This window comes from Osmerus eperlanus, chromosome 6 (genome assembly GCF_963692335.1).
Source record: "Osmerus eperlanus chromosome 6, fOsmEpe2.1, whole genome shotgun sequence".
NCBI lineage: Eukaryota > Metazoa > Chordata > Actinopteri > Osmeriformes > Osmeridae > Osmerus > Osmerus eperlanus.
In genome coordinates, this window is record NC_085023.1 from 5,760,700 (window position 1) to 5,775,505 (window position 14,806).

The window sequence follows — 14,806 nt, forward strand, 5'->3', positions numbered from 1 at the left end:
ATTCCATTTCATCCCCCCTTTTCTTTCTCTCTCTATCCCACCCTTCTCTCCTCCTTCCTCCACTCCTCCTCTCTTTCCCTTTTCTACCCTCATCCTTCTCTCTCTCAACTATCCATCCATCCAGAGGGGGGAAGAGAGGGGTGGAGAGGAGAGGAAGGGAGGAGAGAGAAGAAGGAGAGAAGGAGAGGGGATGAAAGGAGGGGTGGAGGAGACAGGGGAGGGGAGTGGAGAAGAGAAGAAGGAAGGAGAAGAGAGGAGATGTGAGGGGAAGGGAGGGGTGGGGAGGGAGGGTGGGTGGAGAGAGGGAGAGAGAGGAGGGGAGCAGGAAGGGCAGGGCAGGGGACAGAGGAAGAGTGGAAACAGAAGGGAGGACAGGAGGAGAGGAGAGAGAAGGGAGGGTGAAGGGAGGGGACATAGCACACACAGACGTACACACAGTATTGATGTGGGTAATTGTGTTAAATTACTGCTTCTAAAAGTACTGTTTACAGTGGGTGTGCATGTGTGTCCAAGTCACTTATACAAGTTTCTTTCAACTGGAGCGAGGTTTAGGGAATACTGGTACAGAGTTTGATCATTAAGTATGAGAGGCTAAATCTCTTCAGGTTTAGGACAGGGAGGCTTCCAGATGACGACATCCTGTCAAGGTGTGGTTGAAGAGGGTGAACCCAAAAGCAGGGAGAGGCCATACAGGATCAACGCTAAAAGCATACCGACACGTAAAGACGCAACCACGCAACAAGGACTGACAAAGGGAGCAACTAGATATTACCAGCAACTTACCATATATACAGAATATATAAACAGAATGACCAAACTAACCAAATATACTCATAGAATGACCAAACTAACCATATATACACACAGAAGGACCAAACAAACGAAAGCCTCACACAACAGGTGGGTTCACAGGAGACATTTACATTTATTCATTTAGCAGACGCTTTTATCCAAAGCGACTTCCAAGAGAGAGCTTTACAAAGTGCATAGGTCACTGATCATAACAACAAGATAGCCACAAAAACATTGCGAGTAGCCAAAACATGAAGCACACATTGTGAACAACCAAAGTAAGTGCCAAAGGGAAGAACCATAAGAGCATGTAGTTAAACAAGTCACAATTAAACAACATGAACCGCTTTAAGTGCAAGTGTACCTGTGGAAAAAAACAAGCAACAATAATAAAACCAATATATCACAGCGAGTACAACATTTTTAAATCAGTTACCACTAACCACAAGAGCAACAAGTCTCTAAGCAAGAGTCATTGTGATCCTTGAGGAAACTAACATCGGGTCAAGCGAACCATTCCTAAGTACCGTTGTACTCCCGGAACAAGTGCGTCTTGAGCCTTTTCTTAAAGGTGGAGAGACAGTCAGTGTCTCTGATGGAGGTGGGGAGTTGATTCCACCACTGGGGGGCCAGACAGGAGAAGAGCTTGTGTTGGGACCGGGTGGTCTTGAGCGGTGGGACCACCAGGCGGTTGTCTGAAGAAGACCGTAGGTGACGGGTGGGGGCGTAAGGCTGCAGGAGAGACTTGATGTAAACGGGTGCAGTCCCGTTCACTGCTTGGAAGGTCAGTACCATGGTCTTGAATCTGATACGGGCCATGATAGGTAGCCAGTGGAGAGAGATGAGGAGCAGGGTAACATGGGAGCGTCTGGGTAGATTGTAGACCAGGCGGGCCGCTGCGTTCTGAATCCTCTGAAGAGGGCGGGTTGCACATGCTGGGAGACCAGCGAGCAGCGAGTTGCAATAGTCCAACTTGGAGAGGACAAGTGCTTGGACTAGCAGCTGGGTGGAGTGCTCAGACAGGTATCTACTGATCTTCCGGATGTTGTAGAGGGTGAATCTACACGACCGGGAGACCGCAGCAATGTGGGCCGTGAGGGAGAGCTCGTCGTCCATGGTAACCCCAAGGTTCCTGGCAGAGGATGAAGGGGTCACCGTCGCAGATCCCAGGGTGATTGAGAGATCGTGGGAGATGGAGGGTTTAGCCGGGATGATGAGAAGTTCTGTTTTGGCGAGGTTCAGCTGCAGGTGGTGCTCGGTCATCCAGGCGGAGATGTCTGTGAGGCAGGCCTCAATCCTAGCTGAGATCCCCGGATCGGTCGGGGGGAACGACAGGTACAGCTGCGTGTCGTCAGCGTAGCAGTGGTAGGAGAAGCCATGGGAGGTGATGATTGGTCCAAGTGAGGTGGTGTACAGAGAGAAGAGGAGGGGTCCAAGGACGGAGCCCTGTGGGACACCAGTGGAGAGCTGGCGAGGGCCTGACAGTTTGCCTCCCCAGGAGACCTGGTAGGATCTTCCCAACAGGTAGGATGAGATCCACTGGAGGGCAGTGCCAGTGATGCCCATCTCAGAAAGTCTGGAGAGCAGGATCTGGTGGTTAACCGTATCAAACGCCGCAGAAAGGTCCAGCAGAATGATGACGGATGACCTGGAAGCCGCTCTGGCAGACTGGAGGGCAGTGGTGACTGAAAGGAGGGCAGTCTCTGTGGAGTGGCCAGTCTTGAAGCCCGATTGGTTGGGTTCAAGCAGGTTGTTCTGAGAGAGAAAGTTTGACAGTTGGTTAGATACAGCACGTTCAATTGTTTTTGAAAAGAAGGGTAACAGTGATACCGGTCTGCAGTTCTGGAGGACGGCAGGGTTAAGGGAGGGTTTTTTGAGTAGAGGGGTAACTCTAGCCTGTTTGGAGGCAGAGGGGAAGGTACCGGACATACGCATCTTACTCACACAAAGAAGAATGGAGTCAAGTGGACTGTCATGTGCTTGGGTTTTCAACAGAGAAGAAGTTAATGATGATGATGACACCGATTGTAAGTATATCCCCTAACTGCTGGTGTCTCCCCTAGGATACCTGTGTGATTATTATGATGAGGAAGTCTCCAGGTCTATCTCCGTGACTCGGACCAATTTTTGCTATTTGATTTTCTTCATTTCTTTCATCTTTTCATGAAAGTGTCAATCTTGTGCTTGTATATACCTCCCATAAATAAATCCATGCTTGAAATCAGTGTGTGTTGACTTGTATCTATTGATTGTTGGCGCAATTACATACATTAGTGTCATTATCGCAAACCTGAAAATAATCACAGCCACGGTGAACCATGGTGAGAAATGTTTATAAGGTTAGAAATGGTGGTGGGTGTTTTATAGTGAGAAGGCAAACTCTTAAGAGACTGATGTTGGTATCTTACAATACCACAAAGCTACTGTTGATCTGTCTAGTGTCAGTTGAGGGCTGCGGGTCCTTTCAATACCTCTTGGCTGTGCAAAGGACAGCTATTTCACATCTCTTTTCTTAACCATTTATTTTCTTACTTGAAAATGCCAAGGCCGTTGGAGGAGCAACAACTGAATTGCAAGCCAACTCTTCAAGTGCCGAGGAGGTGAAAACGGCCATTTTATTATATTATTAATTATCAATTCTCTCATTACTTTACGTGTACTTGAAACAAAATAGTTGCCTAATGCCTAAATGTAAATGTATTGTGTTTCAATTTAGCTTATGTTGGGGATATCACCAATCCTCTGAACAAATCAAGCTTAATGGTATTTCAGAGTTTGTCAAACTTGAAAACAGGTCATTTTGAACTTAACACAAGGGTTAATACTTCAAACATCTGGTTGTACAATAATCATGTCCTATCACAAACTGATGAAACATTGTAGAGCTGTTGTCTCTTCCACCCCCCCAAAATCACAGTGGACTATTGAGCAGACTGCAGCCTATTATCCGTGCTGCTGAAAAGGTGATCGGCTGCAATCTGCCTACCCTCGAGGGCCCCGAGGCGAGCAAGGACAATTGTGGCCGACTCCTCCCACCCTGGACACTCTGTTCCAGCTATTCCCCTCCGGCAGAAGGCCGGGGTCCATCAGGACCAAAACGTCATGCCAAAAGAAGTTTCTTCCCATCCATTGCTGGCCTCTTTAACAAGGCCAGCAGTGGAGGACTCACACTGACATAACACTTGTATCAATTATATACATATAGTCCATCCACCACCTATTTGCACGTTATATTGCACCATTTTATATTGATATTTTTTATATCTTACATATTGTTAGCTCTCGTATTAAACTTTACATATTCTACTTTTAAAATTAAGATCCATATTATTGAATGCACCTTCCTGCCACAGTAAATTGTGTAAACCTACATGGCAATAAAGCCAATTCGAGAAGAAAAGGCCTTTATCCTAGTTAGCATTTCAAGTGCCAGCAATGATTACTTAGACGTAAGAACACTATGACCAAGACGTTTGACACGGAAGGCATTTGTCTTTTGGTTTAAACAGTGAGGTGGCTCTTAAAAGAGCCTTTGGGTTTCGAGATCACAGACAAGTCGACAAGTCTAGGCGCGCTCTCCGCGGATGCGGCGGGCCAGCTGGATGTCCTTGGGCATGATGGTGACCCTCTTGGCGTGGATGGCGCACAGGTTGGTGTCCTCGAACAGACCGACCAGGTAAGCCTCGCTGGCCTCCTGCAGAGCCATCACAGCGGAGCTCTGGAAACGCAGGTCAGTCTTGAAGTCCTGGGCGATTTCCCTCACCAGGCGCTGGAAAGGCAGCTTGCGAATAAGCAGCTCGGTAGACTTCTGGTAACGACGGATCTCTCTCAGAGCCACGGTTCCGGGCCTGTAACGATGGGGCTTCTTCACGCCACCGGTAGCTGGCGCGCTCTTACGAGCAGCCTTGGTGGCGAGCTGCTTCCTCGGGGCTTTGCCACCGGTAGATTTACGAGCGGTCTGCTTGGTTCTGGCCATGATACTTGTCTTCTCATTTTGACTATATGTATGTTTCAAAAGAGTTGTGAAAGGGGGCGGTTGGAGCACAGTATTTATAGCATAGATGACGGCAACCGGCGCTCATTGGTTCTATTTCGTGGAGCTCCGCCCCATAGGGGAGCTCTGCTCCTATTGGTTTACCCGCTGCCTAGTGCAGCTAATGACTGAAGATCAAAATATACACACACCTGTCACTCACACAGGTGCCCTATATAAGGGGGTGACAGCCGTCACTCACCCTCCCAAAAAATTCAGCACGGGTTGCTCGAATTTAGTGGCTTGAAGATTAAAGAATATCTGAAATGAGCGTTTCCATTCCACCGCTTCCGCGCAAGGCTCTTTTAAGAGCCCAATGCCGGTGCCGTTTCTTGGAGGCCGATGGAGACCACCACGAATTTTGTTTCGTGTGCTTGGGACCTCGGCATGCCAGGGACGGTTTGGTGAACCCTCCTGTCTGCTTGTCGTGCGCTGGCCTCTCCGTCTCGGAGAGGCGGCTGCGTCACGACTTCTTTCAGGTGGAGGAGCCCCTCGAAGATGTGGTCTCCGCTCTGCTCTCCGAGGAGGAGAGTTCAGAATTTGAGGACCACCTCGAGGCGGCTATTGAGGTGCACGCGCCTGGGCGGGAACCTCCTGTGGAGGCTTTCTGCCCAAGCGTGTTGCGTTCAACCCCCCCCGCACTTCTCTGAGGTAAAAGGGCGCGAGTTGATCTCGACCTCAGAGGATGACGAAGAGCCGGCTCCCGCCCCTCCCGTCTCCTCAGCGCTGTCTCGCAGGGCAGACTTCCCGTCTGTCATCGCGAAGGCAGCCGAAATCATGGGCGTTCCCCTGCCGGCCTCTCCTCCTGTGGAGGAAGATGACCCGTGGGATGTCGGCCCTCATGCAAAACGCAGTAAGGCCTCGAAGCCCTTATGCCCCACTATGCCGAGACTGGCAGATTATGTGCAGGGCTCATGGGAAGCGCCAGCGGTGGCTAACGCCCCGGTCAAGGCGCTTCTCCCGTTCACGAGGGTGAGCGGGCTGGGTGAGGCAGCGAAGTCCGGTCCCCCACCCTTGGAACCGTCCCTCGCCGCTTACCTGGTGCCAGGGGCGAGCGCTTGGTTGACGGCGAGGAAGGCGACCCTGCCATCATCCCGGGACAAGCTTACTGCCTCTCTGGCAGACAAGGCGTATGTCTGGGGTGCGCAGGCAGCGGCTGCCTCTGGGAACGCCGCCCTTCTGACGGCGGCGGTCTCCAAACTCTCCACGGAGAGGCCTGAGGGACTGTCGGCCGAGGAGACGTCGTGGGTTGCCAGGATGGCATCTGCCGCGCTCCACCTGAATCAGGGGGCAGCGATTTGCGCTGGCAGGGCGATGGGAAACAGCGTTGTGGTTCATCGCCACCTGTGGCTGTCGCTAACAGCCATGAGGGAGGCGGACAAGTCCGCCCTACTCAACGCTCCCGTGGCTAGCGAGGGCCTGTTCGGACCGGCTGTGGCGTCAGCCTCCGAACGCTTCTCGCGCCTGGAGGAGGAGAGGAAGCACCTGCTAGGGCATATGCCCCTGCAGAAGAAACCTCACGCTGCTCCATTCTCTGTTTCCTCCGGTACCTCGCAAAGCAGGAGGAAACGAGCTCGCCGTCCGGTGGCACGAGCGCCCGCTGCGACGCAGGCTGCTCCTCCCGCGGCACCTGTTCCACCCTTGGCTGTTCCCCCCGAGAGAGCGGGTCACAGCCGCCCGCCTAACGCCAGCTGGCGTGGTGGCGGAGGGGGAAGGAAGAGGAGAGCGTGACTGGCGGCGGGGACCGAGGCTTCGGTCCCCACCCCGGTCTATCTGAATGAAATAAAGAGGCTTGGACCTCCACTCTACCCTTTCCCTGAAAGACGAGTGTTCCATTCAGTGCCTCTTACGCCTTCGACGAGTACAGAGCTGAGCACTCGTACTGTTGTCGAGCGGGTTAATGAGTTGGTTTCGGTTCGCGAGTTGTCCTCAACGAGTGACGCCGAACCATCAAGCACTGCACTCGTAGCGGAGTCTGGCCCAGCTAGCAAGCGTGTGGCCAGACCGCTACCCGTCTCTGTGCACCTTGACACAGCGTGTGACTCTGTTGTCACGTTACAAGAACCATCACTGCGGCTGTGCGCCCAGAGCTCTGACCGCACTGTGAGACCTCTTGAAGCTCATAGCTCAGACAGAGCTCAGACCTCTCTTGGTCAGGGGGCGCAGCCCCAGCCCTTTCGAGTCGACCCCACCTTGGGCTGTGCCGCCGATTCGGTGCACAGCGGCGGCTGGGGTCAGACAAGAGTACGGCCGTTTCCTGTCTGCGGCTCCGCAGCTACACGCACGCCCGCTCTCTCTGCGTTATGCAGAGTGGCGAGAGTCATGCTCACTGCCAAGCTGGCTAGACAGGATACTGAGAGAGGGTTGTGCCATCCAGTTCATGCGGACTCCCCCTCCTTTCAGAGGAGTGAGGGAGACACGCTTGTCCTGCCCGCTGAAAGCACTCGCTCTCCGGACGGAGATAGCGAGCTTGCTGACCAAAGGGACAGTGATCCCGGTCCCCAGAGATCAGGAGAACTCGGGTCTCTACTCCCCTTATTTTTTGGTTCCCAAGAAAAACGGGGGGATGAGGCCGATTCTAGACCTGAGGGTGCTCAACGAGAGTGTGGCCAAACGGCCCTTTCGCATGCTGACGATAAAGCGTTTGCTGACTTGTGTACAGCGGAACGACTTTGGGATCAGCATAGATCTGAAGGACGCGTATTTCCATGTGCCTATCAAACAGAAGCACAGGAGATTTCTGCGTTTTGCCTTCGAAGGGAAAAAGTACGAGTACACGCGCCTGCCGTTTGGTTACGCGCTGGCTCCTCGAACTTTCTCCAAGTGCGTGGAAGCAGCTCTAGAACCGTTACGGCGGAGAGGAATACGCATTCTGGCGTACCTCGACGACCTGTTAGTTCTAGCTCAGTCTCCGGACAGAGCTATCCAGGACGCGACCTCACTGGTGAGTCAGCTCAGCCAGTTGGGGTTCGCTGTCAACTGGGAGAAGAGCGCTCCATGGCCCGCTCAACAGTTTACCTACCTAGGTATCCATTTGGACACTGTTGGGATGAGAGCCAGACTGTCGGCGCCACGGAGAGAGGCTATTTCATTAGCTCTCCGCGCGTTCCGGGTCTCACGCACAATCACCGCACTGTCGGCGATGTCCCTATTGGGGTTGATGGCGGCGGCTCATGTAGTAGTGCCATTAGGCCTGTTATACATGCGCAAGCTGCAGAGATGGTTTGCTCAGTTGCGGTTGGATCCTGTGCGACACCGCCGCAGACTGCTAGTGATACCGAGATCAGTCAAAACCGATCTGAACCATTGGAGAGACCCGCGCGTCATGGCGCGCGGAGTCGACATGGGCAGAGTGACATCTCTCTATCCGGTCTTTACGGACGCGTCCTTGACCGGGTGGGGTGGAGTATGTCAGGCGGGCTCGATAGGAGGAAGATGGGAACCGTCAGAGACGCGTCACATCAACCTCCTGGAGCTCGAAGCGGTTCGACTGACTCTGTGCCATTTCGCGCTGGTGTTGAAGGATCAAAACGTTCTCGTCAGATCCGACAACAGGGTGACGGTGTCTTACATCAACAGACAGGGAGGGGTGCGCTCTCCAGCACTTCACCGCCTAGCGGAGGAAGTGTGGACTTGGGCTTTCACGCACCTACGCTCCCTGAGAGCTCTGCACATTCCAGGTCTGCTCAACGAGGGAGCGGACCTGATGTCAAGAGGCGGCCCGAGAGAGGACGAATGGAGGTTGAAACCGTCCATCGTGTCTCTGATCTGGGCACGTTTCGGCCGAGCACAGGTGGATCTGTTTGCGTCACGAGCCAACACACAGTGTCTTCTGTGGTTCTCGCTGCGCGCACAGGACAGACCTCCGCTTGGAGTCGATGCATTCGCGCACCGTTCCTGGCCGAGAGGTCTGCTATACGCATTTCCACCTCTGGCCTCCATCCTCCCCTTGCTGGCTCGGGTGAGGTCGGACGGGCTGTCGGTCATTCTGATAGCCCCCGATCGCCCCGGAGCCCCATGGTTCCCAGAGATGATGGGGATGCTGGTGGGCGGGCCTTGGCCCATACCTCATCAGACGGATGCGCTCTCTCAGGCCGGAGGCCTGGTGAAGAGCCCTCCAGTGATCGGAGGCCCACTTATGGCTTGGCTACTGAGAGGGAACTCTTAGAGCGCCGGGGTCTGTCTGATGCTGTCATTCAGACCATTCAGAGTGCGCGCGCACAATCTACTGCTAGAGGGTACGCGTCGCGCTGGCGAGCCTTCATGCAATGGTGTGGAAAACAGAACCTTGACCCGGTCTCATGTCCGGTCGAAATGTTCTTGTGTTTCTTACAATCGTTGTTTGACGAGGGCTTAGCCGCGAGCACGGTTCGTGTTTACGCGGCTGCCGTTTCGGCATGTCACGAAGGGTTCGCCAAAACGACGCTGTTCAGCCACCCGCTGGTCAAGCGTTTTCTGGCTGGGGTGTGTAGGCTCAGGCCGCCTCCGAGAGCGTCAACACCTACATGGGATTTATCTCTGGTGTTAGACGCTCTGTGTGGGCCACCTTTCGAGCCCATAGACGATGTGTCATTACGTCTGCTTTCTCTCAAGACGAGTCTGCTTCTCGCTTTGACTACGGCTAAGCGAGTGAGCGACTTGTGCGCTTTGTCAACACGCGCGGATTGTTTGGTCATCTCGGGTGATCGAACAAGAGCGGTGTTGCCTCCTAACCCGGCTTTTATCCCCAAGGTGATTAGCCGAGCGTTCAGGGCACAAAGCTGCGAACTGAGAGCCTTTTTCCCACCTCCGCACAGCGGAGAGGAGGAAAGACGCTTACATAGCCTGTGCCCAGTGCGCGCTCTCTCGCGCTATCTGGAATGCACAGCAAGCATCAGATCTTCTCCCCAGTTACTGATCTGCTACGGTGGATCGAGAGCTGGCTTGCCACTCTCCAAACAGAGACTTTCTCACTGGCTCTGCGAGGCTATTGGTCTCGCGTACAAGTCTATGAGATGTCCCGTGCCACCTGGCATTCGGGCTCATTCCACCCGAGGAGTGGCGGCATCAGCCGCCATCCTCAGGGGTGTAGGAGTGGAGGAGATTTGTGAAGCGGCGTCTTGGTCGTCGCCTTCACCATTTGTGCGATATTATCTATTGGACGTTTCCTCCTCATCTTTTGCGCATTCTGTCCTCAGCATGGCTGGTGGATCAGGTGTAGCGAGATGACAACTCGCAAGGTTCTTGTGGGCCCTAGTTGCGAGTTGTTCGTTGGGTTTATCGCCAAGTGTGGGACAGTCAGACATTCTCAGTTGTGATGTCTATACTGTATGTGTTCTGTTGCCCCTCCAGCTTAGCTGTTGTGCAGGCGAGAGGAACAACATGAGTTTTTAAGTAAACTCTCCTGTTTTCACCCTGGACGGCTCTCTGTCACAGTAGCGGCCTGACCAGGAGGACAGACCCTGTGTATTATTTACATCAGCAGGTCTGTCCTCGGTGCCTTGTGAGATTATGTGTCTTTTAGATCTAGTCTCGCTGGGGGTATATCTGGCCTCGCTCGCTCCGCCTAAACCAATAGGAGCAGAGCTCCCCTATGGGGCGGAGCTCCACGAAATAGAACGATAGTTAATGGAGGTAACTCCAGTTCTATGAGTGGAGCGGAGCCCCATAGGGCTGCAGGCCCAGCTCGACTTATTCAACCCGGCTGTATTAATACTTTTGGGAGGATGAGTGACGGCTGTCACCCCCTTATATAGGGCACCTGTGTGAGTGACAGGTGTGTGTATATTTTGATCTTCAGTCATTAGCTGCACTAGGCAGCGGGTAAACCAATAGGAGCAGAGCTCCCCTATGGGGCTCCGCTCCACTCATAGAACTGGAGTTACCTCCATTAACTATCGTTACCTCCATTAACTATCGTTACCTCCATTAACTATCGTTATGGGCAACTTCCTTTTCAAGATGAGGCACAAGATAAAGTGGATTGTAGAGTCCGGATGTACATGTTCATGGTTTAAACAACATTTAGGGCCTATATCTCTGGTAAATTTGTGGAGTTGTCAAATTGACGATTTGTATAGCGGACTCTCCATTCATTTATCCACCCATGCCACATGAATTTATGCGATTGGCGCCGAAAACGAGGAGTGACTGAATGAACAAAGAGAGGGGAGGAGGGGAGGGAGGGAGACAAGGCGAGCAAATGCGCCTTCTGGGGAAGAGAGAATGGCTCCACCCCCGAGTGTGTCGCTAACTACGATTAGATCAAGACCCAACCGACATTGTAACCAATGAGCGCCGGTTGCCGTCATCTATGCTATAAATACTGTGCTCCAACCGCCCCCTTTCACAACTCTTTTGAAACATACATATAGTCAAAATGAGCGGAAGAGGCAAAACCGGAGGAAAAGCCAGGGCTAAGGCCAAGACCAGGTCGTCCCGCGCTGGGCTCCAGTTCCCCGTGGGTCGTGTTCACAGGCTTCTCCGCAAGGGCAACTATGGGCAGCGTGTGGGAGCTGGTGCACCCGTCTACCTGGCAGCAGTCCTTGAGTACCTCACCGCTGAGATCCTGGAGTTGGCCGGCAACGCGGCTCGTGACAACAAGAAGACCCGCATCATTCCCCGTCACCTGCAGCTGGCCGTCCGCAACGACGAGGAGCTCAACAAACTCCTCGGTGGCGTTACGATCGCTCAAGGTGGAGTGTTGCCCAACATCCAGGCGGTTCTTCTCCCCAAGAAGACCGAGAAGGCCGTTAAGGCCAAGTAAAGACTAAACCTTGGTTTCACTTTACCCAAAGGCTCTTTTAAGAGCCACCCACTACACTCAAAAGCGCATTGTTTTTAACTTCTCCCTAGTGTTGTATTGGACTCGGTCAATTAAAAGCCACAATCAATAGAATAAGACTATCGCCACGTTGGAACCACTTTTATAAGTTCTCCCACTGTAAGTAAACCTACATGGTTTGCTGTGCTGTTCATTCTACATGTATAAGTCAGTGCGCATCCCATAGGAATGTTCAAGAAAATGCTGGATTACTTTGGGTTAATATGCGCAGTAATTTGACATCATTTAATACTGTATGTTCAGGTTGTCATTGGTGTGAACAAGGTCGATTTTAAATGCAAGAATGAATTTAGGCCGTATGTTTATTAATGTACTTATTCATTAAACGATTTCGTGCCCGCCACTGGGCGCAGGAGTGCGAAGGATTAGAGCGGAGCCAGAAGGTTTCAAGTGTGGGCGGGAACGGACGCTAGGTCCCCGCGTCCAATTGCCAAAGGAGAAGGTGTCGACGGTCTTCCAATCAGTCTGCTCGGGAGAGAAGTCCAATCATCGGACGACAAACCGACGATATAAACTTGTACTTATTCTTTCTACTAGGACTTCATTTTAACTCGGAGACGAGAAGACAAGTATCATGGCCAGAACCAAGCAGACCGCTCGTAAATCTACCGGTGGCAAAGCCCCGAGGAAGCAGCTCGCCACCAAGGCTGCTCGTAAGAGCGCGCCAGCTACCGGTGGCGTGAAGAAGCCCCATCGTTACAGGCCCGGAACCGTGGCTCTGAGAGAGATCCGTCGTTACCAGAAGTCTACCGAGCTGCTTATTCGCAAGCTGCCTTTCCAGCGCCTGGTGAGGGAAATCGCCCAGGACTTCAAGACTGACCTGCGTTTCCAGAGCTCCGCTGTGATGGCTCTGCAGGAGGCCAGCGAGGCTTACCTGGTCGGTCTGTTCGAGGACACCAACCTGTGCGCCATCCACGCCAAGAGGGTCACCATCATGCCCAAGGACATCCAGCTGGCCCGCCGCATCCGCGGAGAGCGCGCCTAGACTTGTCGACTTGTCTGTGATCTCGAAACCCAAAGGCTCTTTTAAGAGCCACCTCACTGTTTAAACCAAAAGACAAATGCCTTCCGTGTCAAACGTCTTGGTCATAGTGTTCTTACGTCTAAGTAATCATTGCTGGCACTTGAAATGCTAACTAGGATAAAGGCCTTTTCTTCTCGAATTGGCTTTATTGCCATGTAGGTTTACACAATTTACTGTGGCAGGAAGGTGCATTCAATAATATGGATCTTAATTTTAAAAGTAGAATATGTAAAGTTTAATACGAGAGCTAACAATATGTAAGATATAAAAAATATCAATATAAAATGGTGCAATATAACGTGCAAATAGGTGGTGGATGGACTATATGTATATAATTGATACAAGTGTTATGTCAGTGTGAGTCCTCCACTGCTGGCCTTGTTAAAGAGGCCAGCAATGGATGGGAAGAAACTTCTTTTGGCATGACGTTTTGGTCCTGATGGACCCCGGCCTTCTGCCGGAGGGGAATAGCTGGAACAGAGTGTCCAGGGTGGGAGGAGTCGGCCACAATTGTCCTTGCTCGCCTCGGGGCCCTCGAGGGTAGGCAGATTGCAGCCGATCACCTTTTCAGCAGCACGGATAATAGGCTGCAGTCTGCTCAATAGTCCACTGTGATTTTGGGGGGGTGGAAGAGACAACAGCTCTACAATGTTTCATCAGTTTGTGATAGGACATGATTATTGTACAACCAGATGTTTGAAGTATTAACCCTTGTGTTAAGTTCAAAATGACCTGTTTTCAAGTTTGACAAACTCTGAAATACCATTAAGCTTGATTTGTTCAGAGGATTGGTGATATCCCCAACATAAGCTAAATTGAAACACAATACATTTACATTTAGGCATTAGGCAACTATTTTGTTTCAAGTACACGTAAAGTAATGAGAGAATTGATAATTAATAATATAATAAAATGGCCGTTTTCACCTCCTCGGCACTTGAAGAGTTGGCTTGCAATTCAGTTGTTGCTCCTCCAACGGCCTTGGCATTTTCAAGTAAGAAAATAAATGGTTAAGAAAAGAGATGTGAAATAGCTGTCCTTTGCACAGCCAAGAGGTATTGAAAGGACCCGCAGCCCTCAACTGACACTAGACAGATCAACAGTAGCTTTGTGGTATTGTAAGATACCAACATCAGTCTCTTAAGAGTTTGCCTTCTCACTATAAAACACCCACCACCATTTCTAACCTTATAAACATTTCTCACCATGGTTCACCGTGGCTGTGATTATTTTCAGGTTTGCGATAATGACACTAATGTATGTAATTGCGCCAACAATCAATAGATACAAGTCAACACACACTGATTTCAAGCATGGATTTATTTATGGGAGGTATATACAAGCACAAGATTGACACTTTCATGAAAAGATGAAAGAAATGAAGAAAATCAAATAGCAAAAATTGGTCCGAGTCACGGAGATAGACCTGGAGACTTCCTCATCATAATAATCACACAGGTATCCTAGGGGAGACACCAGCAGTTAGGGGATATACTTACAATCGGTGTCATCATCATCATTAACTTCTTCTCTGTTGAAAACCCAAGCACATGACAGTCCACTTGACTCCATTCTTCTTTGTGTGAGTAAGATGCGTATGTCCGGTACCTTCCCCTCTGCCTCCAAACAGGCTAGAGTTACCCCTCTACTCAAAAAACCCTCCCTTAACCCTGCCGTCCTCCAGAACTGCAGACCGGTATCACTGTTACCCTTCTTTTCAAAAACAATTGAACGTGCTGTATCTAACCAACTGTCAAACTTTCTCTCTCAGAACAACCTGCTTGAACCCAACCAATCGGGCTTCAAGACTGGCCACTCCACAGAGACTGCCCTCCTTTCAGTCACCACTGCCCTCCAGTCTGCCAGAGCGGCTTCCAGGTCATCCGTCATCATTCTGCTGGACCTTTCTGCGGCGTTTGATACGGTTAACCACCAGATCCTGCTCTCCAGACTTTCTGAGATGGGCATCACTGGCACTGCCCTCCAGTGGATCTCATCCTACCTGTTGGGAAGATCCTACCAGGTCTCCTGGGGAGGCAAACTGTCAGGCCCTCGCCAGCTCTCCACTGGTGTCCCACAGGGCTCCGTCCTTGGACCCCTCCTCTTCTCTCTGTACACCACCTCACTTGGACCA

General features: G+C 51.6%; 3 protein-coding genes across 3 annotated transcripts; 2 read left to right on the forward strand and 1 right to left on the reverse strand.

Moving 5' to 3' along the window:
* Positions 1-4,347: 4,347 nt before the first annotated feature.
* Positions 4,348-4,773, reverse strand: LOC134022011 (histone H3). Its single transcript, XM_062463173.1, has one exon. The coding sequence runs from the start codon at positions 4,766-4,768 to the stop codon at positions 4,358-4,360; it is 411 nt and encodes a 136-aa protein (XP_062319157.1). The 5' UTR covers positions 4,769-4,773; the 3' UTR covers positions 4,348-4,357.
* A 6,401-nt stretch (positions 4,774-11,174) lies between these two features.
* On the forward strand, positions 11,175-11,570 carry LOC134022016 (histone H2A-like). Its single transcript, XM_062463178.1, has one exon. The coding sequence runs from the start codon at positions 11,184-11,186 to the stop codon at positions 11,568-11,570; it is 387 nt and encodes a 128-aa protein (XP_062319162.1). The 5' UTR covers positions 11,175-11,183.
* Positions 11,571-12,212: 642 nt separating this feature from the next.
* LOC134022010 (histone H3) lies at positions 12,213-12,643 on the forward strand. The gene has a single exon (XM_062463172.1). The coding sequence runs from the start codon at positions 12,223-12,225 to the stop codon at positions 12,631-12,633; it is 411 nt and encodes a 136-aa protein (XP_062319156.1). The 5' UTR covers positions 12,213-12,222; the 3' UTR covers positions 12,634-12,643.
* Positions 12,644-14,806: the final 2,163 nt, after the last annotated feature.